The following is a 21535-nucleotide window of genomic DNA, read 5'->3' on the forward strand; positions in this document are numbered from 1 at the left end:
AGAGTTAGTGGTGGAGCTGGAAACAGAATATACAGAAAAGCTCAATCCTTTGCTCTAATGAATTGTGAATAAAACTCCCTGTGCTAGACTGAAAAGGTAAAAGGTAAAAATACTATGCTGCTGAAAGATGTCAATCTGGCAGGAGCAGAGAGTTTAGCCTCTCTACTCCCATCATCATGATAAACAGTTGTTTTGTGTTTCAATCACTGAACCTGCTTTAGCCATTTTCTTTTTTGATACCCTGTGTCATCTTAACTTCTGAAAAGTTCCTGGCCTCCAAAGTATTTTCGTTTAGTTCATAATAACAAAGAATTTCAGTACAGAAATGAAAAAAAACATCAGTCTGCAATTTACCTTGATCAACTAAAGCTTCATTAAACTGATCTGAGTCCACTCCCACCACCTGAGGCATCTGCGTAAGTTTCTCTAAAAAATAAAGTTCAAGAGGACATCACAATACTAAATTTCACAAAACTTGTAACTAGGAAAGTAACTCAAACTAGCACTAGCCTATCAGAAATACCTATTACTGGTGCAGGTTTATTCATTCCTTTGGCTTGAGTCTCTACTGTCTTCACAAGCTCCGTAACAACATCACCTTCTGTAACTTTCTTTGGTTCTAACAAGTTCGTTTCCTCAACTTCTATTCCAGGTTCTGTTGATATCTTCAGATCTTCAGGCTTCTTTTCGTTAGACTTTGCTGATAAATAACAGTAAAAAAAAGCATGCTTCATTTCAATACATTAAACCAACCGATTTGCCACAGGAAAAAAAAAAACACTAAAATTTTCTGTCAGATATTCAAAGGCATCCTCTCTTCCTCATTACAGCTGAACAAAGAATTCATATACAGAAAAAGCTCATTCCAGTCCAGCTTTGCAAAACAAGCATACTGCTCTGTTCATGCAGCAGGGTCCACTTCTTGAAACTTTTCCTTCCTTGATTCTTTGCTATTCTAGATCTACAAACAGCACTGATTATCATTATATTATTCATGTCACGAGGCGCAAAAAGGGTGCTTCCTTATATAACAACCTACTATGTTGGCAAACCCAATAAAGGGGTGAAAGGCCAGGACTCGCTACCTTAATTATTTGTTCTAGAAACTGTATGGAGGGGAGAAGTGATGGAAGATCACCTGCATGTGTTTTCCCAAGAAAGAGTAAGAATCCTCATTTGCCTTACCTGCAATATTTGAAGTTTTATTGATTTTACTATCTCCTGTCATCAAGGATTTCTTAGTTATTTCTTTTTTACCTAGGTAAAATATTCAAAAACAAGAAGGTCAGTAGAAATGCTCAAGTCTTACATTTGAGAAGTAAATGTAACAAAAGAGTATAAAAATATGTACTAAAATATTTCAATCCGCAGCAACGGAGATGTAGAGAGTTCTAAGTAGAAGACATTAGCTACTTTAAAGCATGAATTGACACAAAGAGAAACAATTCAAAACTTAGGTTAATTCCAACAAACAACCAAGAAAGACATTAAGTAGAATATCTTTTATGAACTGATTTAATAGCTTGCTCCTACAAAAAGGCTTGTGTGTTTTTCCCCCCCTTTAAATGACTGTAAAAAAAACTCACTCTGTTTCCATCTGTGAGACAACTCTAAGAAGCACAGTTACATGAATTTTAACTCCATTCTGGAAACTAAACCACACTGAAGAATGAATCAAGACCATGACATTTTTGGAAAGCACAACAGAGGTTTCCCATCAAAATAATGGCTGGTCCCTAATTTTGCTCACAACAATTGCTCATGAAAGCTAACAAAATAAGCAACAAAAAATGATACAGCAGTTAAATCCACTGTCTTAATAAAATTCTTCTGAAGTTTAACTGGCTTTTGATGCACTTGCTGTGGCTTATCCTCTTTTCATTAAAGTACTACAAAAAAAAAAGTTCTCTAATGATGTGAGATACAGGTTTGCCAGACCAGTGGCACACTATTGAAATAATTTCCCTCTGGATCATTAAAAGACCATGAGAAATTCAGAAACATTTCAAATGTAAAAGGAACATAAGACATAGAGAAACACTAGAAATAACTCTGAAACAGAATGTTAAATACGTTACACAAGAGGCTCAGAGATTAAAGAATGCTGCTTATTTTATGGAGCCACACCACACTTATCTTTCACAGTTCGAGATAACATTTAAAATCTGAAAACTTATTGAAGCATAAGCACAGGGTCAAGTTTTTATAGCTGCTTGGGGTTTTTAAGTGAGGAAGACAGAGTTACATCAAAAGGAAGACATCTGAAAGGATAAGCCAGTTTTCTTGTACCTCTTTGGACCTGCTTTCAGTGACTATCAAAAAAGCACTCACATTAAACCAGTGATATGGGAAATGAAGAGTGAGGGCAATAACAGATGTATAAGCAGGAAAAAGCCTCACCTGTAATGGATTTAGCTGTCTTAGTGTTGGTGTTTTGATCTTTTCTGTTGTGAGCAGGTAGAGAGGGAAAAAAGAAGAAAAATTAGGCTCTAAGAAAACTGACTTCAAAGCAGCTGAAATTGCTCAAAAACATTAAAATAAAAGAAAGGAAATAGACACATCCATTTTGTTGCCAACTGTTATCAGTAAAAGTGATATTAATGCATATAAGAACAACACTTACTTTGTACTTGGTGCAACTTTTTTAATAGTCTGAGCCACTTTTTTGATATTCATTTTGGCCTGCAATTTACAGAAAGAACTTTTACTGCATCATCACATCATTATTATTGCTTTACAGCATACCACAGCATCACTTTACATATTAATAGAGGTTGTATCTTTCATTATTTGTTAAAGAGATACTATTCACAAATATCAATCTTCAGCAAGAAAAATGGAAAGCTGGAATTAGGTATTTGCAAGTTACAAAGAGGAAATAAATACATTTAAACTTTTTTTTTTCCCTGGGGAATGTAAACAAGTTTATGGAGCAAAGTACAGAGCTACAAAAAAACAAAAAGCAACAACCACCCCAAAACCCCACCATGCTGTTCTCCATCATGCTGTTTACCTGGCCAGGAGGTACTTTTGGCTTTTCTGCTATACTTATTTTCACACGTTTCCCATTTACCAGCACTGGCACAGTTTCACCATACTTCACAGCAGCTATCACTGCTTCTTTGTAGTTCATTTCTAAGAAGGCCTAAAACAAATGGTATGTTCAGTCATATATTTATATTATAGGTATAAAATAGAGTTTGGTTTTATTTTTCTTTAGAAAACCTGCTCATGCCAGAACTGCATGTACTTCTCTCTCCAAGTTCATGTGAAGCTTGATGAAAAAGCCTGGACTTCAGTTTTACAGAAAAAGCATCCTAGATCCCTCTAACAATTAAGACTTACGTAGAAAGCAAGGCTGAATTTATAAAGCTGACATTCCCAATTCTTTCAAGATTATACATGCAATCTCTAATGACAAACTGTTTAAGAAGCCTTATCCTGTGAGCAGCTGAGGATCCAGATACGAAGCTTTTCATTGTTCGACAAAACGTTTTCTATTCTGGACATACAGACGACACAAAAACATTCTACAGGAAAACTTACCTCATTCCTAGAGCGAAGTACAAGGAGATCGCTGACTTTGCCAAATGGCTGAACAATTTTTTTAATATCTTGATCTGAAAAGCCATCATCTGGTAAATCAGATATTTGGAGGACTGTCCCACAACTCAGCAGTTCCTCTCTCAACAGCTAAAAATTAAAGACAAAACAAAAGAATAAACACTTTCCAAGGCAAGTCCAGTAAAGCCTATAATAATAAAAATTACTCCAAGTCTGAAGCAGATAGAGTGCTTGCTTAGCTGTGGTACTTTGAGTATTTTTGCCTTTAATTCAAAGACAGATCCACATTTTTGTTCTTCCACTACTCTTCAATTTTCAGCTTATTGGAAGACGTGGCATAAGATTGCCAAACAACATTGGAAATACTTCCCTTTTGTCTTTAAAAAGCATTACACCAAGTTAAATAATTTCAGTCATCTGGGCTGTAAGAGTAAGGAGTCACAAAGCTCCACTAGTTTCCTTTCAATACTATCTATTAGCCTCCAATAACACTAGGCAACGTTCTCTTTGTTCATCATTTAGAGGCTAGGAACCACCATGAATGATTACATCCATCACAACTATACATAACGAAAACAAAAACGATTTATAGGTAGCTGCTCTAAGAGATCCCAAAGGTTGATACGATGGATGAAGACGACATTGGTTTAAACTCCTCCTTATGACAGGATCGATAAGTTTCTCCATGCTTCATCTTCCCTGTTTGACCAGGGAAAATTATCGCTTTTTGCCTCCTATCCTCGACTTCCACTTACACAGCAAATTCTTCCGAATAGAGGTCATCGCTCACAGTATGTATAAACAAGTGCTCAGTAGAACAGAGACCCAAACTTAATGGGCGTTTCCTTCTTCTGCTGTAAAGCAAACACCACACTCGCACTTTCCATCTGTCACAGTCCTTACTGCATTACTTATCACACTTGCTTGCAACCAGCAAATTTCTGCATTGACGCAGCAATATCTATTACGCAGAATCTGAAACCAGCTATTCAGAAGGAACCGCTCATCTTTTTACAAATGATCTCCTTTGAAATGAGATACTAACCAAATCCTTAAAACCACAGTGAAACATATTAAGAAACTCACCCTGTTATACGGAGTAGGACGAGGTCCACCGGTTCCTATGGATAAATCTTCCTCATCCTCTTCCATTTCTTCATTTTGGGGTGAATCATCTATTTCAGGAGACTTTGATTTAGAAGCACTTGACCCAGGCAGAGAAGACAAGTCTTTCTTTGAAGCCTTTGGAGAAAGGCTAGTTTTCAGTGGCTTCTTCATATTTCCAGGCACCTTCCCCAAGAGTCCATGAGAAGGTGGTGATTTTCCTGATCCTGAAGATCCTTGCCCAGCTGCTTGAAGCGACTTATGTTTATTGAACTCTGCTACAAAGCCAGGTCCCAAACTTTTCACTACTGCCTCCAAAGCTGCCTTTTTGTCTGTGAGGGGAAAGGGAAAAAAGCTGTTTTTTCTTAGAGAACTTACATATATTGCTGTTCAGTCTTCTACAATTTCAGTTTTGTTACTGCTACCTATTCGTGATTCTTGAAAACTGCAAGTGAGGGAACCTTCAGCATGCCCTAGCAGAGGCTGCCTACAAAGAATACACCTCTGTACCATTTTCACTGTGTCATTCTGCAATTTGACATCTTTAGTAAGACTGACAACGTGACACTGTCAATAATGTCTACAAAAATACTAAGAAAGAATGATGGTTTAATGTTGCATGTAAGGGAATACACTTTCATTAAATCTAATCTATCTAGGTATGGGTACATATGTGCATGGAGAAAGAGACACAAACTATCCACCTTAAACAAGATACTCTAGCAACACTTCTTCATGCAGAACACATTGCCTCCTTACCTCATCCTATAAACAAACACTAAGTAGTCACCCACGTTCACTGTTAAGTCTTTTCTTCTCAGGAAAACAATGCTAATTCCATCAGTTCCTCCCCACATGTTTTATCTAGCCCTCCAGTTGTTCTCTTTACACTGGTCTCTGGTTCACAAATTGCTTAAAATGTTGCTCGCAAAAACCAAGACTATTCCAGCTAAGCTGTCACCAGCATTTCACTCCTCTTCTGTTGGTACATCCCACCATGACATTTGCCTTTTTTGTAACATTATGGCATTCATTGCCCAATTTTCTGTTATCACTCCGTCTCCTCTGAAAAGCTGCCAAATAAATTGCTCATCATTTCATATTTATGCAGTTGATTGCTCCTGGATTAGAAGGGAATACTTTGCATTTGTCTGTATTGAAATTCAGCTAATTTTCTTGAACTTGTCAAGTTTCTTTGAATTCTTACTCCACCCCTCAACACACCTGAAGTCCCCCTCAGTTTCTTCTGTAAGTTTTTTAAGAACACACTTTTATTTTTTAGGCTAATCATTAAGAGACAACATAACTGGACTTCAGAGTGATTTCTTGCACAACTCTATCTGATACCCCCTTTCACATTTTTACAACCAGCTGCTGAGAACTACTTTCTGGGTATTGTTATCCAGGTAGGGAAATGAGAATGAGATGAGCCCACCTCACTTCTGAGAATGTCACAGAAGCCAGCATCAAAACTCACTGAGGCTAACACCCCTCATCAGAGGATGCTACCTTGTCATAAAAGAACAGTCAGGCTAGTATGACACTGTTCTGTTTTGACAAATCCATCCTGGCCACTAGAGTGACACATGCAAGCTAAGGAGTCTGTCTATTTTATCCCTTTTCGTTTGTTTGTTTCATTTCATTTTGTTTTAAATAGAAAGACTGAAACTCAGTGTATTGACCAATAATCGTCCGATCTGTCTTCTGCTTTTGCAGGATGGGAACTACATAAGCCCCATTCTAGTCTTGCGATCTCACAGCCATTCTCTCACCGATTCTCTCACTTCTCAAAGAACATTAAAAATTCCAAGGTTACTTCAACCAGTTTATCCACACTTGTATGAAGCACAGCAGGCCCAGCTGACCTGAGAACTTCTACCTTAAATAGGTGCCCCCTTCTCAGTTCAATCCTTATTTTAGACTACGATTTGAAATGGCTAATGCAGTTTTTATTGTGCTAACCACTTGCTGCTCCCAATGGACTCAAGTCAAGGCACAAAAAAAAAACAACCTTTCTAGAGTTTGATCTTCCTCTCATTACTGATGCACTGCAGTACTTACTATCTTGATACCTCTTGCTAAACTCCATGTCTTTTCCATCTTGCTTTTTGTCATTTGTCCTAAAGAGTGATGCTATTGTTTTAAATTATTCTTTAATGATATGATACAGCTTTCATCTCCTGTATGCTTTCTTTTTATGGAGATCAGTGGATCTCACGATTTACAATTTAATTACTAATTGTCTCTTCCTCTCGGTCTTCTACATGATGGTAGTTCATATTTTACCCTTGAAAAGGTCTCTCTGAAATTGCCTGCTGCTTCCCAACTTTTTACTTGGACTTCTCTCCTACAGAAGAGCTCAGTACCTCTTAGTTTTCTAAAAGCATACAAGTGATAAAGCCACAGACACAGATCAAACAGAAACTAACGAACTTTTAAAATTCCTCTATTTTTTTCTCACTGGAATTTAAAAAGAAATAAAAACTCCAAACACCCTGGTATTTCATCCAAGAGACTGAGTTCAAAACAAACGATGCAGAACTGAGTTCGCACACAATTTCCTAGAACTACAAATATTTTTCCATTACATGTTTTACATATTTTCAAACTGGATGCAGTAAGCTGAGAGGAGGGTAAGGAAATGATGCAACAAACAACTGTTACAGAGAATGTTGCACTGAAAGTCTTTCACGTACCACCCCTTTGTCTCAGCTAAATAAATTATGATCCCTTCATGGGCCCCTTCCAAATTCCACTTCAATTCAATGCAGTTTCTATACAGTGCAGCACTTTATTTTTCCCTTATCTATAGTGCAGTTGCAAAATTGCTTTTTTCATGCTGAAGGATGAAGAATCTCCAAGCGTTTTCAGTTCTTGCCTATCCTTACTAGCTTAAAAACTGAACACAAATGGAAAAGAGATGCTTTCTCAGCAGTTATTTGGTCCTACTTACCAATTACTGACACGAGGTGAGGAAGGCTTCACATCTTTTAGAAAAGCTTAGAAGAAAACAGGTAAAGTCTCACAAAGCAATAGCAAAAGGAAAAGCCATCTTTGAATACATTTTAAATTTACTTCTGAATACATTTTAAATACATCTCCTCTACCTGGAGATCGTGCGGTCCTCCTTGACGACCAGTCATTACTGGAAGACCTCTGAGGTCGTGGACTTGTTCTCAGCGGATTTCTCGATCGCTGTGGTGACCTTGACCTGTGTCTAGGGCTAAGTCGTCGCATCTGCCTTGGGCTTCGACTTCTTGGCCTCGTTGGCCTGAAACGGCCAGGGCTCCTAGATCTCGATCGTGATCGACGAAGGACATAGCCAGAACCTGTGACCCTAGAACGTCTGGGACTGGGACTGGCAGAGTTGGAACGGCGCTTTGGGGTCTGATTTTCTTTTCGGTCGCCAGCATTTCTAATAGAATAAAGGCATGCAAAGAGTTTCAACAGGGCAGCAAGATTAACCTGAGTCTGCGTAAACAGACTTTCTGCAAAAAAGGAACCAAAACCAGCAAAGTATACAGAAGCTAATTTATTAACAAACATACTTTACATACCAGTAAGATGCTTGCTATAGAAATTTAAGATAGGTAGACAGAACTGAAAAAGAAATGAGCAGGAGACAAAAACCTGCACAGAACAAGAAAAAGATGTAAAGAAGATGAGTCTGAAGTTACAAGTTGCAGTGCTATAAAAACGCATAGGAAGAGGAAAAGGATACATGAACTTGAAAAATGAACTAAGATATCTTCCTTGGTTCTTCCTCATTTAGCTTCAAAGTAAGAAACCTTGAGACAGTATGTCTATAAGACTGATTCAGATTGAAGGAGAGATTTGAAAGGAGTGACATAAATATGCACCCATCACATATTTATGGTACCAACAGTTGTGAAATTGATGAAGAACACGGAAGAAATAATGGGGAAGAGATCCATGAGAGGAAACAGTCACTGTTAGACACATAGGAAGTAGTCAAACACAGTAAAACCCTGACAGGACAGATCACAGAAAGAAAGGAGAGAAAGGAAAAGGTCAAAAATGCATAGAGTATATGCTTATACATCCGTTTTTTGATGAGCTAGTCAGGTCAGTATGTTACATCCAAGCATTTGCCCAATTTCTCAGCCCATGCTCAATTCTGTGATGCCAAAGATACACTGCACCAGTACTCAAAACCAGCTAGAGTAAACCCAGCCCCTCAGAGGCACCAAAAGCAGAAGCAGCCACTGATGCAACATGCCCTTCAGCATGACACAGGAAGCAGAACTGTACTCGTAATTTCTGTAGAAAAACCAACAGAAACACACAGAAAGAACCAACTTGGCACAGACACCCAGCACAAGTGGACTTACTGGAAAGACAGTACGCTGGACGACTGTAAAACGCAAGTCTTAACGCAACATGAAAGAGTAGTTTACATTTCAACTGAAAAGCATTTAAGTTTGTTAAAGGTAATCTATACAAGAGCATCAGCACTCAATGAATCACCAGATATAGTGTTATTTTTACTGCTCAAGACTTTGAACAGACAAAGCTGCTTTAAGATGATATAAGTCAAGATGACAGGACCAACAACCAGCAGACCGGAGAAGGGGATGACAAGCACCTGAGGCAGCTCCTACCCAACCTTTCTGGCAAGCACAGCTGCAGCTAGCTGAGGACAGATGAACAACCTTCAGCTCTTCTAAATGATGCTCCTGCCTGCCCCACACAGCAATGCTTCCCAGTGTTATTTAATTAGCAAGGCTCAAATATCATTTAAAAAATCCACATAAATCTCATTATTCTTGTGTCCAACACTACATTAAAAGTGTTTTGTATCAAGAAACAACAGCAATTTATAAAAAAATAAAACATTCTGAAAAGAACCGTACAGCAGCAGTTAGCAGAGTGGACACAGTGCAAAGCAAGTTCATCGACCTTGCCCCGAGACTACTGCCAGCAACTCAGACATCTGCGATCACTGACAGCCCACAGCAAGCTGTATTCCAACTCTCCCATCTGGAGACATGCTCTCATCACAGAAGGATTCGAGAAAACACCACACTAAAAAACAACTCCTGCCCCACCTGCAAGCACACAAGATCAATTACCGACCAAAAAAAGCAGCATTAAACTTGTCCAGTTTATTAAGTTCGTCCAGCTAAGAGCAGTTTTCTTTGTCTGGGTTCTTTATAATATCAGCTGCACTCAACACTGCAGCAATCTCATTTGGAGGTTTTAACATACAATTTTCTCTTCATGAAAGATTCGAAAGTTATTCTTTGTTTAACAACATAGAAGGACCTTGTGTGCACTCTGCAAATTAACCTGACCCACATTTTGATCTTTTTAACACATCTTCGCACATTCAACAGTAAGCTTCCCAGGAATTATGTCAAATTAATTAGTGGGAAGTCACAGGACAGTTCAGCAAAAATGAAAGTTCTACCATTCCTATTTGCATGCAAGTTAAAACATGTACAAATACTGAACCAGTAAAATAACCCAATCCTGCTGAGATTCAAGTAGAATTAGTCCACACGCTGTGTTTTCAAAAACAATTAATTGTAAACAGCAGAATTTTAAAGGAGAGAAGAGACATGAGTTCATCAACTCCAGTGGTTTTCAGCTTGTGATCGCAAAGCTTCCTGAGGGATCTGCAGAATAGTCTAAAGAGTCTGTGAAATATAGCAAAGACAAGCAACCCTGATGTCAAAAAGGTTTCAAGTTGCTAACAAGAATGCTACTGGAAAAAAAAAATAAAAAAGTCTATTAAAAAGTCAGAAACCACCCAGGTAGTTTGATCACTGATCTAAGATAGGTCACAGTCTCACTCGGTTACTACACCATGTCCAACAACTTGGGACTAACCGAAGCATGGTTCTGAGAAAGGCTCAAGGCAAGACTGCTGACAATGTTACCCTTCCAGCTCTTCCACAGAGTTCATTCCCATTCATGGGAAAGAATTTTGGATACCATGCCACCCTTATTATTTGAAGGACTTAGGACCAAAAAAAAGCACAGAGATCCCACACAATTTTACAAGGAAAATACAATACCATTAATAAGGCTTATCAGTGCGCAAAACAGGAAAATTAATTGCACTGTTTGCCCCATGTTTTTAGTAACATCAAATTAAAAACAACCTGTAATCAAAAAGCAGTTACCTCTTTGAAGAATGAGACTCGGGATTCCAGTCGGGGTATCTGTTAAATGTTAAAAATATGACTGTCAATGAAAAAGCTAAATTTGCCACCTGAGTACATTTTTGGTTTACATGCAGTAGCTTTTACAGATAAATGTTCCCATTCAGGACTCCAGAAGAATCAAGTGTCAGTTCACCCTTTACCCTAATGGTCTAAAGCAAGTTAAGAACAGCACTCAGATACAGGTAATCCTAGTTAAGGAAATCTGACAACAAACACGTTTCTACAGACTATGTGCATGCACAAAAACACTTTTTACACTAAGTGAACTTTTTAAATTCCTTACTGTTGACGTAACTGACGGCAGCTTTCAATGTGAGAAGGGGTGTTCTGATGCAGAATCCAGTCCTAATTGGAAAAAAGACATCCACAGAAGTTTGATTAGCATGTAAAACATAGCATGTGACCAAGACGTAGTAAAGCATTTTCGTATTTTATCTGTCATTACTAGCAAATTTTACCTAACATGATCTGATGTCGAGTCCAGATTCGCAGTTCAAATTACTATTCTTTATGATTATTATTCTCAATAAATACAGTAGGCTGTTAACGAATACATATGAACATAAGTGGAAGCGGAAATGCATCACATTAAACTAATAGGCTACTTCAATCAACACACTACATGGTTGTCATCACCATATTCTTAAACGCAAAAAAATAGATCCAATAGACATGTATACTTAAAAAAAAAGCTATTAGCAATTTTCACAGATTGGCAGACTGTATGAATATATACATAGCAAATTAAGCTGAATAAATCAAGTTTAAAAGAGAATCAGAAACAACACAGTATCTTCAAGTCAAAAATTATTGCTACAAAGGCATAAATTTTCATGCCTTAAACCCAAGAACAATCACTCCTAATACCATGTTCCAACCAAAGATCAGCAAAAAAAAGTTTGATGAAACCCTTACTTTTCACTCCCCATAAATTTATGTATAGAAAGAACAAAACTTTAATTTGGGGAGCATCTGATGGGTTAAGTGTTAATCAAAACCAGAAGTACTATGCCAGCCCTCAGTCTTGAAGAAGACTTATGCAACAGCTTTAACTGTAAACACACAGTTAGTCCTCACTCCAGTTAGGGAGAATAATCAAGGTTTTTTAGACTGGGGCACTAGAAACTACACCTGAAGACTTGTTTTTTTCTTCTGCTAAACTGAGTTGCTGGAAAAAGCAACTGCTATAGTCAGTACGCTGTTGAAAAGAGGTATTGCGTGGTCTAAAATTGTAAGGTATCAAGCATCATCAACAATCAATATTAAATATCCTTAAAAAACAATTTCCACCTGCTTTAACATTTCAAAGCAGACATTAATGGCTGAATAATGCAACTGACAGGCAAGGCTTTATAAAATAATTTGGTGTTGTGAAATTATGTATGATTCTTTCTAAGCATATGCTGGCTTATAATATAGAAGATTACAAAATGTGTAGTTGGCAGAATCAAACTCTCTTGTTTACTGAAAAATATGCTGAACACTTTGGTTCAAAGAAATGCTTGTGATGGCCTGCTTAAAGCTTATGAGACAGAAAAATTGATTCAACTAGACCAGAGTTAATTTTCTGCACTGTAGCAGCACAGAAAGCTTAATGAAACCAGCTGCTCCTTGCGCTCACACTAGCAGCATATCAACCTTAAAACCTGAACGACAACACAGTTACCAAAACTGTTTTACTCTAAGAAGCAGAAAACATGGTGTTTAGATAACTTTAAAACGTATTTTAAACGCAAGACTTGCTACCATCTCCTGAAGATATAGATAACACTAACCAAACTCAGAAAAACACTGAAAATTTTTACTACTTGTGTTCATTAAAACATTCTGGCTGTGTTTGAACAATTAGAGAACTAACTGACTGTTGGAAAACCCTTTGCATTAGGCTCACTCGTTTTACCAAAGCAAATTAAGGCTTTAATAAGAGCACACTGATAAAACAACTCGCAGACTTTCAGACAATACAGCTGTAGACCTGTATGCACAGTAAATACACAGCATGCACGCAAGTGAAGAGCAAGCAATTCACCATTATCAGCTACTTTTCTAATAACATGCCATTATTGAGTAACCATGTATCCCATTAAGAATGCAATTTATCTAGTTTTAAAGTTATAAGGGAAAAAGAAAAACTATTACTCAATGGATTAAATGGATTAGTTTGTGGAAATGACAGGAAAGAGGCTTCAAATGTACCACTACCATGGTCCAAACTGAAGAAAGCCTACACAGTTTCAGAGAGGGCTTTTGGAGGCCACTTTGATTCCAAGTGTCTTTTCGCTCGCAGTCCAACCCGCGTTAACCAGGTTGGCAGGCCGACAAAGAGAGATTCTCCTCCCTAACAAAACCAACATTCTTCGCTTCTTCGAGTCTTCGTTATGCCAATGCCCTCTTGTATTTCACAGAATTACAGGAGTCTCAGCTTAGGCATATTCCTTCTCTTTGATTCACTCCTTGCCCTTCTCAGTCTTCAGGAATATTCCTCTCCCTTTGGCCAGTCGGGGCCACCATTAGGGTCCTTCCCCCAAGGAAAGGATCCTTTCCCAGCAACAGCACTCAAAGAACGAGCTTGCAGCCAGTTTCTTACAGCAGTGGCACTGCTGCACAACAAACCAACGCCATCAAAGGACTAGCAATTTTATCACTGTATTATCTAATTCTGCGTGACTGGCAAATCTCTTATTCTTCCTGCCAGCCCAGCTGGATCGCTATTGAAAATCTTCTGAAGCAGAAGTTGACAGAGAATAATGAAAACCTTCACGGCCTCCAAACTCAGGTCTTCTGCCAATAGCAAAATAACAGCAATACAAAGGGGATAGTATCTGCCCTCATCTGTACTGGTTTCACAGCAAGATATTATACAGGAAAAACTAGGAGTAAGACAAATTAGAATCCTGTTTTGCTTCATTACTTCAGCAATGGGAAATCACAAGTGCAATTCTCTTTGTGGGAAACAATGAGTCCACGTGACTCTACACTACTCCAAGGCCAAGAAGATCTAGCCCTCTTTTAAATCCATTCCAGTAAAATAACAAAAACCATGATACACAGTGTTCCAGTCATCAGCAAAGGCTTCTAGCAAGCATAATCCCTCACACTACTAGCATTACAACAAATCTATTTTATTGCAGAAGTGATGTGTTTGAAGACAGAGAAACCATATTTAATCATCCAAATATAACCAGGATGTCAAGTTGAGATTAAAGACAGTCTGTGTCCATAAAGTGTTTTAATACATCGATGTTTTTTGTAATAGAAAAGAATTTCTCATTTGGAAAAATATGCATATATTTGAAAGAAGGTAACACTGAGTTGAGATTCCATTTAACTCAGGACAAAATAACTTTTCCCTGAAAAAAGGCTGCACAATATAAATACACAAATTTTGGATGAGAAAGAAGAACACCTTCCAGATCAGTAAGCCATCTTAGTGTCAATAAATTTTCCAAATTAATTTTAACAGTTTAAAAAACACACCTTCTTGACTATGCCTTTTTTTGTAACACATTACCGTGTACAACCATCCCTGGCAAAGCTACAAAAAGCAAGGAGTTTCCTGGCACAAGATAAAAATAAGCACAAATCTACTTGCACCATTCACGTGTTTGGTGCTGTTCCGATAATGACTGGCTTTCAAGTTCACAGTAATCATCATTTACCATGTATCAACAAGATTTTAGAAAGCTATACATTAAGTTAGAGTTGACATTGGATTAAAGGACCCCAGATAAGCAAGACTGAAGCTGTGCAGCTGATTCAACAGGCAGCACTTCTCTCAGTTCAGCTCTGAGCAAAACCTCAGCACAGCGTAAGAACAAACCCTGGTGCCAGGGGCATCTTCAAATAAGCAGGGCTCTGGCCACCGACTACTGAGGATCCAAAAGGCAGTTCTGGTGAAAAGAGAAGTCAGCATCTTTCTAAAGTCCATTACATGACACAGCTACAGGATTCTTCACATTCTGTCCTAGAGTAAAAGGCAGGTGTAACACTGCCACATCGCATTTCACAGGATGGTTGTACCTATGCCTTACAAAAAAGTTGCAAAGCTTAAAAAAATGTACTTTTCAAAGACAGACCTACAAAAGCCATGCCACGTAGATGCAAGATAATATAGTGTTCAGAAGTCAAAAGTTATAGTATCAAAAAACTTCAAATATATATAAATAGCAGTCAAAGGTGGGGTTCAGGATTCTTTTCAGATTACAAAAGAACTAGAAAATACATACATGCTTAGCTGTATGACACTCAAAACAGAATATTACGTTTTTGTATACTGCAAAAATCTCAAGGCCATCTTCGGCTTTGATTTCATGCAGCCTCATTAATTAAGCAAAGTTAAGTACTTAAAAAGAAAGACCTACAGGGAGAACCGACCGGATGCTTCTGGGAACAGCAGAAGCATTTTTCACTACAAGTCAAAACTGAGCCAGCGTTCCACTGCAGTTATGGGAGAGGCAAGCTGGAAGAGTAAGGGGAAATATTTCAGATGCTGCAAATACAAAGCTTTAGCCACTAACGGTCACGGAAGAGCCAGAGGCAGACTATCCAGGAGTAGGAGTTGGGTCTCGCATCTAGCCGTAATTCTGTGATTTTAATAAGATAACTTCAGTTAGCATATTTCAATTCTCTTCCAACGGGGTAGCAGCTTCTGCTTCAACCTCGGCAAGAAAATGGAATCCCAAATGAGCTTATAATTCTGTGCAAAACTGGATTAAAAGAATCTACAAAAAAGACAGCTAATCACCATGAATTCTCTGAATTTGAAATCTATCATTTTAACAACACTGAAACTTAAGTTTGTTGGATGTCCAATCTCTTCTGCAGTTAGAGCGAAGACTTTCCTCATTTGGTGTCTTTCATCCTCTTCAAAACTCACCATCCCTTTTGGTCCTGAGCTATCCTCCTCACTTGTCTACTTTCTTCACAGCCATGTCAAGTCTTTCCAATGTGCCACATTACAAAGGCAGCTGTTTATATCACAGCATTCTCAAAGCCCTTTTACAATTTGGCACTACACACCAGAATTTATCCTCTATAACCATTTTGACCTAAAAACAACTCCGAAGATCCAGTCCATCCACAGGTGTACCAGGGTAGACCAAAGGTCCATCTAGCTTACTTAGTATTTCTTCTCCAACAGCATGCAACAGTGGACGGCTAGGGAAGAATGTAACAAGGCAGAGATGTCTCCAGAATATGCTCCCAGCTCCAATCATCTGCTAATCAGGGACTTCTTGAGCCATCAGAGGGGTCCTTGCATAGCCTTTGAAGGATTTTCTTCTTTGAATTTGTCCAGTTATTTCCAAACTAAGATTCTATAATGTTATGGCAAATAGTACCTAAGCTCCATGCAAAAATAATTTATTTCCTATCCACCCTCCTCATGCCATTCATGATTTTACAGATTTCTACTGTATCATTTCCCCATCATTTCTTTTCCAGTTTGTAGGTGAGGTTTCATATGCTTCCCTTTACAACACCTAACAAAACTTTTAAGATAAAAAACTGAATGCCTGGAACATCTTTAAGCATGCAGCTGAGACAAAAAGGACAATAACTTTAGCTATAAAGTCAAACTGTAAAAGTGAAAGAGGAATTTTTCATTCTTTAGAACTTACAAATACACAAGACTAACACTTCCTGAGGAAACTTTATTCTTTGTAGCTAAAAAAAATCCACACCCTAATTCTTCCTCTGGTTATTCTGTAACACTGTCATCTAAATACGGCTTGCCCACGAAGTCTCAAGAAAGTCTGAACCATCAGTAACAGGTGTACATGAACAAAAAAAAAAAAGTATTCAGATTAAAGTTAATATATGCCAGAGCTAGAAGCAGTCATGACAGGGAGAAAAGGTTGTGTAGCTGCAATCAGATCAGATAGCCTGGAGCACACATGCTACACTGGAGTGAAATTAGGACAAGGAGACGTTATAGCCCTCAATCTCCCCACAAAAATTCATAGCTGTTTCTTCAATAAGTATTTTTAGTAAAAATACTTGCCTAATTTTAGAAAGCACCAGTAAGCAAGCTACTGAATAATTCACATTTAGACAGATTAATTAGACAAAATACCTCAGAAAAATATATTAACACAAACCCAAGTTTGTCACCATATTCAATTTCAGATAGGTCTATTTTAAATCGAACTTCTCTTTAAGTTCTCAAGTCTGCCTAAACAGCTGCCCTTTTTCCTGGCCTTCAGTACATCCAGTGTAAGAGTACTTAAGAATGTATTTTTACTCAGAAACCTCTAATCCAGCTGTCACCATCTTAACTATTCACTCATCTTTTTAATATTCAGCATGAATAGCATCTAGAAATCTTACATAATTTTGCCATATTGAGGGGAGGAAAAAAAAAACCTGCCTCCAGGCTCTCCATGTTTGGCAAAGACTACTTTAAATTTAAACACATGAAACTAAAAATGAATTATTCATTTTTTCAATTATATTCTCCTGTATTTTTGATGCATCAAGCCTAGGTCTTTCAAGGAAAATCTAAAGCTTTCAAAATGCTTTTCTCCTTCCCAATATTCACCAATTCCTTCCTTTTCTTTCTTCAAGAGCTGAAACTGTTATTTACTTCATAGCCAAAAACTCGCTCAGATGAATGAAAGCATTTTGTGTATCCCTCACAGATAGTCTTTAGTCTCTAGAATAACCAATGTCACACAGACCGCATTTGGAAGATTACATTTTTCCAGATAAATAGGCTGCTTTGTTTTAATGAAGACTTCACAGGAGTGGGGCTGAATACATGAAAATCTCACCTACACTTATAAGATTCAGCATAAAATTTTTGCCCCCTTTTTGGTCACCCAAACAATGTTAGTGTTTTACCCCACTGCTAAAGAGTTTGTTTTGTCATTTTAAATCCAGTGCAGAAAATATGAATCTTTTTTTTAATATGAAAGAATAATCAATGTGCATGGCAACTTTGAAATAAAATTACAAACAGAACAGGCTGTGCAGCGAAGTTATAAATATTTACTAGCGTTGTTTCTAGTATTTTAAAACTTGCATGTAAGCAGTCAAACGGGAGCACCGTATCACAACTCATTTAATGCACGATAAAAAAATTAGTTCACAGAACACTGCAGAAGGTAAGATGCTGAGTACAAGTTTAGGCAATAATCTTTGAAAGCCACTCACCTTCATATGAGTGCATTCAATGTTACACAGAGAACACATATGTGGAAATATTCTTGGAGATGTAGCATAGTAGTCATTCATCATCGAGGGAGTGGGCAATCTTTTTATCTTCTGGGCATCAGGCTGTGGAAACACTGGAAGCCAAGATGCTTTCACAATGCCAAAAGGAGATTTAATTGGCCCTTCGGCCTGTGTCTGGAAGGGCTTCTGTCCTGCTACTGAGCCACTCTGCGCATTGGACTGGCTTGTCCCAGATTCATGCTGCATTCTTTCATGCCGGCTTATAGCTGCAAGAAGTTCAGCTGAAAAGGGTGGATGGGTCAGAGGTGGCATGACATGTTGGGTCACAGACTGCTGGACAAGAGGTGGCATAACAGGTGGCATCATAGGCTGTGTCAAGGGTGGCATTATAGGTGGCATCATAGGTGGTATGACAGGTGGTACTGCAGGCTGGGACACAGGTTTCACCACTGGCAGTCCGGTAGGTGTTGCACACAATCCGGACACCTTCCCTGTCGTCTCAGACGGAAAAAATGACCGACTATTTGATGACTCGTTCTGGAAACCCATCTGTTTTATTAATTCCTCAACTGGAAACACTGGATTACACGCCACACTAGATTGTGGGACACCCATCGACATATTCTGATCTCTTTGGAAGTCTTCCCTGTTCTCTCCGCTCGATACTTCAGGATTATAGACACGTACTTCAAGAGGATCTTCAGTTGGTACTTCAGGATTATAAACACGCACTTCAAGAGGATCTTCAGTGTAACCATATTTGCTCGCGTGACCATAATCGATCACTTTACTCTTGACTGCCGGACCACTGGTACCACCAATCGTTTCTTTTCCTCGGCTCCGAGAATGTAAACCAGATAACGGACGACCCATTTTACGAATCCTTATCTCTCTCAAGATTAGCGGCATGTTCTCAGGTGTTAACTGGTCATCTGGATAGCGACTAAGTTCTTCCAAATCTTCATTGGACAGCCCAAAACTTGCTAAAATACTGGAAGCACTTTCTGTTGTATAACGATTCTGGACATTTGAATTCTGCTCTGTGATCTGTGCTGAAGCGGATGGCTTTTGCCCAGGCGTCCCACCAGCTGAGCAGGGGCTACTGTCCCAGCGGCTTGTACGACCTTCTCCCTTTTGCTCTTGGTGTAGGTTTGTCTTCTCTTTTACCTGCCTTGGATCAGTTCTGTGCCGAGTTACCTGAACATTTGTCCTCTGTGATCCTGTCCACTGAAATGTTTCCTGTCCTGAAAATCTCTGTGACATTCCTTGAGGCGCTCCAGGTGCAGGTTTTCTCTGAAGACCTGCCGTACCCCCGCCCCTAAAGGATCCTTGAGGTTTTGTGCCAGGTGGATTAGGTCCTCTGGGCCTCTGAGGTAAAGTTCCTCTAGGGCTAAACATCGCGATTTTCAGAAACGCCTGATTTAACAAAGCATAAGGAGGTGCAGAACTGTTTTTAGCAACTGAGGTCAATTGCTGAAGAGCCAACTGTGTCTTAATTTGTGCAAGCTGTAAAGGAGGAGGGCCCAACAGAAGTGGGCTTGCAATGCCAAGGTTCAAGGAATTCACAAGTGGTGCGAAACTTTCCAAGAACAACACAAAGCTGAAAGTTAAAAGACAAGTATTAGATTATCTTTTCACCTACTTTACGTAGCGGATTCTATAGCCAGTGAGAAAAACATGTGAAGTCATAAAACCGTATTTCAATGACAGCTTTAAATGATACTTTTGAATTTGAAATTCTGTTCAACAAGACCATTTTCTTTTGCTGCATAAAATCTTATCCACTAGATAATTTTATCAAACAAGTTCAGTGTCACAGATAATGTATCCAGTTGTTGTACTTCTCTACAGTATTTTCTAAAAAATTGAAATTTTAGTTCTTAGTGACACTACTGTTTGGATTTCTTTAAATTTGGAGCTATTTTATGAGCAGTAGGCCAAAGTATTAAAAAGTCTCCAAATGTTTACAAAGTATGAATTATAAGTGAACTGATTATGTAAAAAATTCAAAACAGTTACAGCTTGGATGTTAAGTCACTGTGGAATCAATTTGAAGGCAGCAGATAAGTTTTCAGAACAGACACTCCCATGACTATTCTCATGGGCAAGCTACTATATTCTGAAAGTATTCAAAGGGTGTGACAAATGGATATTTGAATTTTCTGGCTAGAAAATTTCCATTTCCCAGCTGTTATAGGCAAGATCTTATATTGAAACAACTTTAAATAGAAAGGTGTAAAATCATCTAAAAACTGAAACCATCCACATTCAAGAATAAAACACGCACAATGGCAATGGAAACTACCATCTTTTATTTCAGGTGAAACCACTTGGAACTCAGTCCTGTAAGGTGATAAAAGAATGTATAAATACAGGTAGAAAAAAGGTAAAGTGATGCCCACACTAACAAAACATGAAATGAAACATGAGCTTCAGAAACATGTTCTTGATGCAGACCCACAAACTTTATGAGCTCTTTCAAAGCAAGATACCTCATCTGCACAGCTCTGCCTGCATTTACAACACTCCAAAACTGCACAGTCCGGAGGGTCAGAAGGACCCCAAGAAGTCCTTAATCCGCACCCTTATCAGTCTGCAGCCTCCTGAAACTCGATAATCTGCTGGTTCCATTCTTTCTTACAGCAATACATTAGCTTTCAATACGCTTTATTAGCAGATTTTCACTAAGTATAATACAGCTTGTAGATATTCCTAGTTGTTTTTAAGCTTGCAGACTGTATTTCAGGAGCGTTGAGGTTCAAAGCTCATTCAAGTTGACCCTAAAAAATTTTTTTCAAGTAAATGGAGGTGCCTCACGTTTGTAATTTGTAAAGATTAACGTTCTTGAGAACCACAGTTCAAAAGACAACAAATAAACAAAGCGACAACTTGAAAGCGGTAAACCACATATGAGCAGGAGTTTCAGATTTTAAGGATCAATTTCTGTATTTTGTCACTATCTATATGTTAAGCAGTTCTGTAAGTTCCATTGGTAATTATCTTAGCTAAGTAAAAACTGGAGTCAGTCCAAGGAGAAGCAGTAGCTACAGAAACATTACATCTCCCCTGCATTACAAAAAACATAGGAAGTCATCATAAAGGGAAGGTTCCCATCAGATGACAATCACAGAACTACTCTGGCCTCTCATCTAGGACTGTTTAACCAATATCCCTTCTTCCTGAAACAAATCAACAATATGTAAATGGTACCTGCATATTTGACCAAGTTTATTCTAGAACATTTCAAAACAGATTATTATGTAAACGATCACAAAGTAATCTCTAGGCTTTCAAAGTTGCTCTTCCCTACAACTCTCAACAAAAAACCTCCCATCACGTTAATCTGGGAAGTAGGTGGGACAGCTTAAGAGAATGATATCAAAACCATCCATAACAAAACCAAGATTACATTAGTAGAGAACATTTAAAAAATAAGCATGCAGTTGTGCAAACTGAACCTTAATTCAGTGGATTAGGAATTTCTCAGGGGATTTGTTAAGAGG

At 38.3% G+C, this 21535-nt stretch overlaps 1 protein-coding gene across 1 annotated transcript in view; it reads right to left on the minus strand.

Annotated features, from left to right (window-relative positions):
- The window catches only part of ZNF638 (zinc finger protein 638), a 63049-nt gene that overhangs the window by 26722 nt on the left and 14792 nt on the right, over nucleotides 1–21535 (minus strand). The window contains exons 2-13 of the mRNA XM_064511689.1: nucleotides 18012–19632; nucleotides 11143–11204; nucleotides 10818–10856; nucleotides 7776–8083; nucleotides 4651–5000; nucleotides 3547–3693; nucleotides 3014–3145; nucleotides 2624–2682; nucleotides 2401–2444; nucleotides 1186–1257; nucleotides 524–700; nucleotides 355–426 (exon numbers count right to left, since the gene is read on the minus strand). Coding sequence (XP_064367759.1) covers nucleotides 355–426; nucleotides 524–700; nucleotides 1186–1257; nucleotides 2401–2444; nucleotides 2624–2682; nucleotides 3014–3145; nucleotides 3547–3693; nucleotides 4651–5000; nucleotides 7776–8083; nucleotides 10818–10856; nucleotides 11143–11204; nucleotides 18012–19632 — 3083 coding nt within the window. The remainder of the gene's footprint in view (nucleotides 1–354; nucleotides 427–523; nucleotides 701–1185; nucleotides 1258–2400; nucleotides 2445–2623; nucleotides 2683–3013; nucleotides 3146–3546; nucleotides 3694–4650; nucleotides 5001–7775; nucleotides 8084–10817; nucleotides 10857–11142; nucleotides 11205–18011; nucleotides 19633–21535) is intronic.

The sequence above is a fragment of the Dromaius novaehollandiae genome, chromosome 4 (genome assembly GCF_036370855.1).
Source record: "Dromaius novaehollandiae isolate bDroNov1 chromosome 4, bDroNov1.hap1, whole genome shotgun sequence".
Classification (NCBI taxonomy): Eukaryota; Metazoa; Chordata; class Aves; order Casuariiformes; family Dromaiidae; genus Dromaius; species Dromaius novaehollandiae.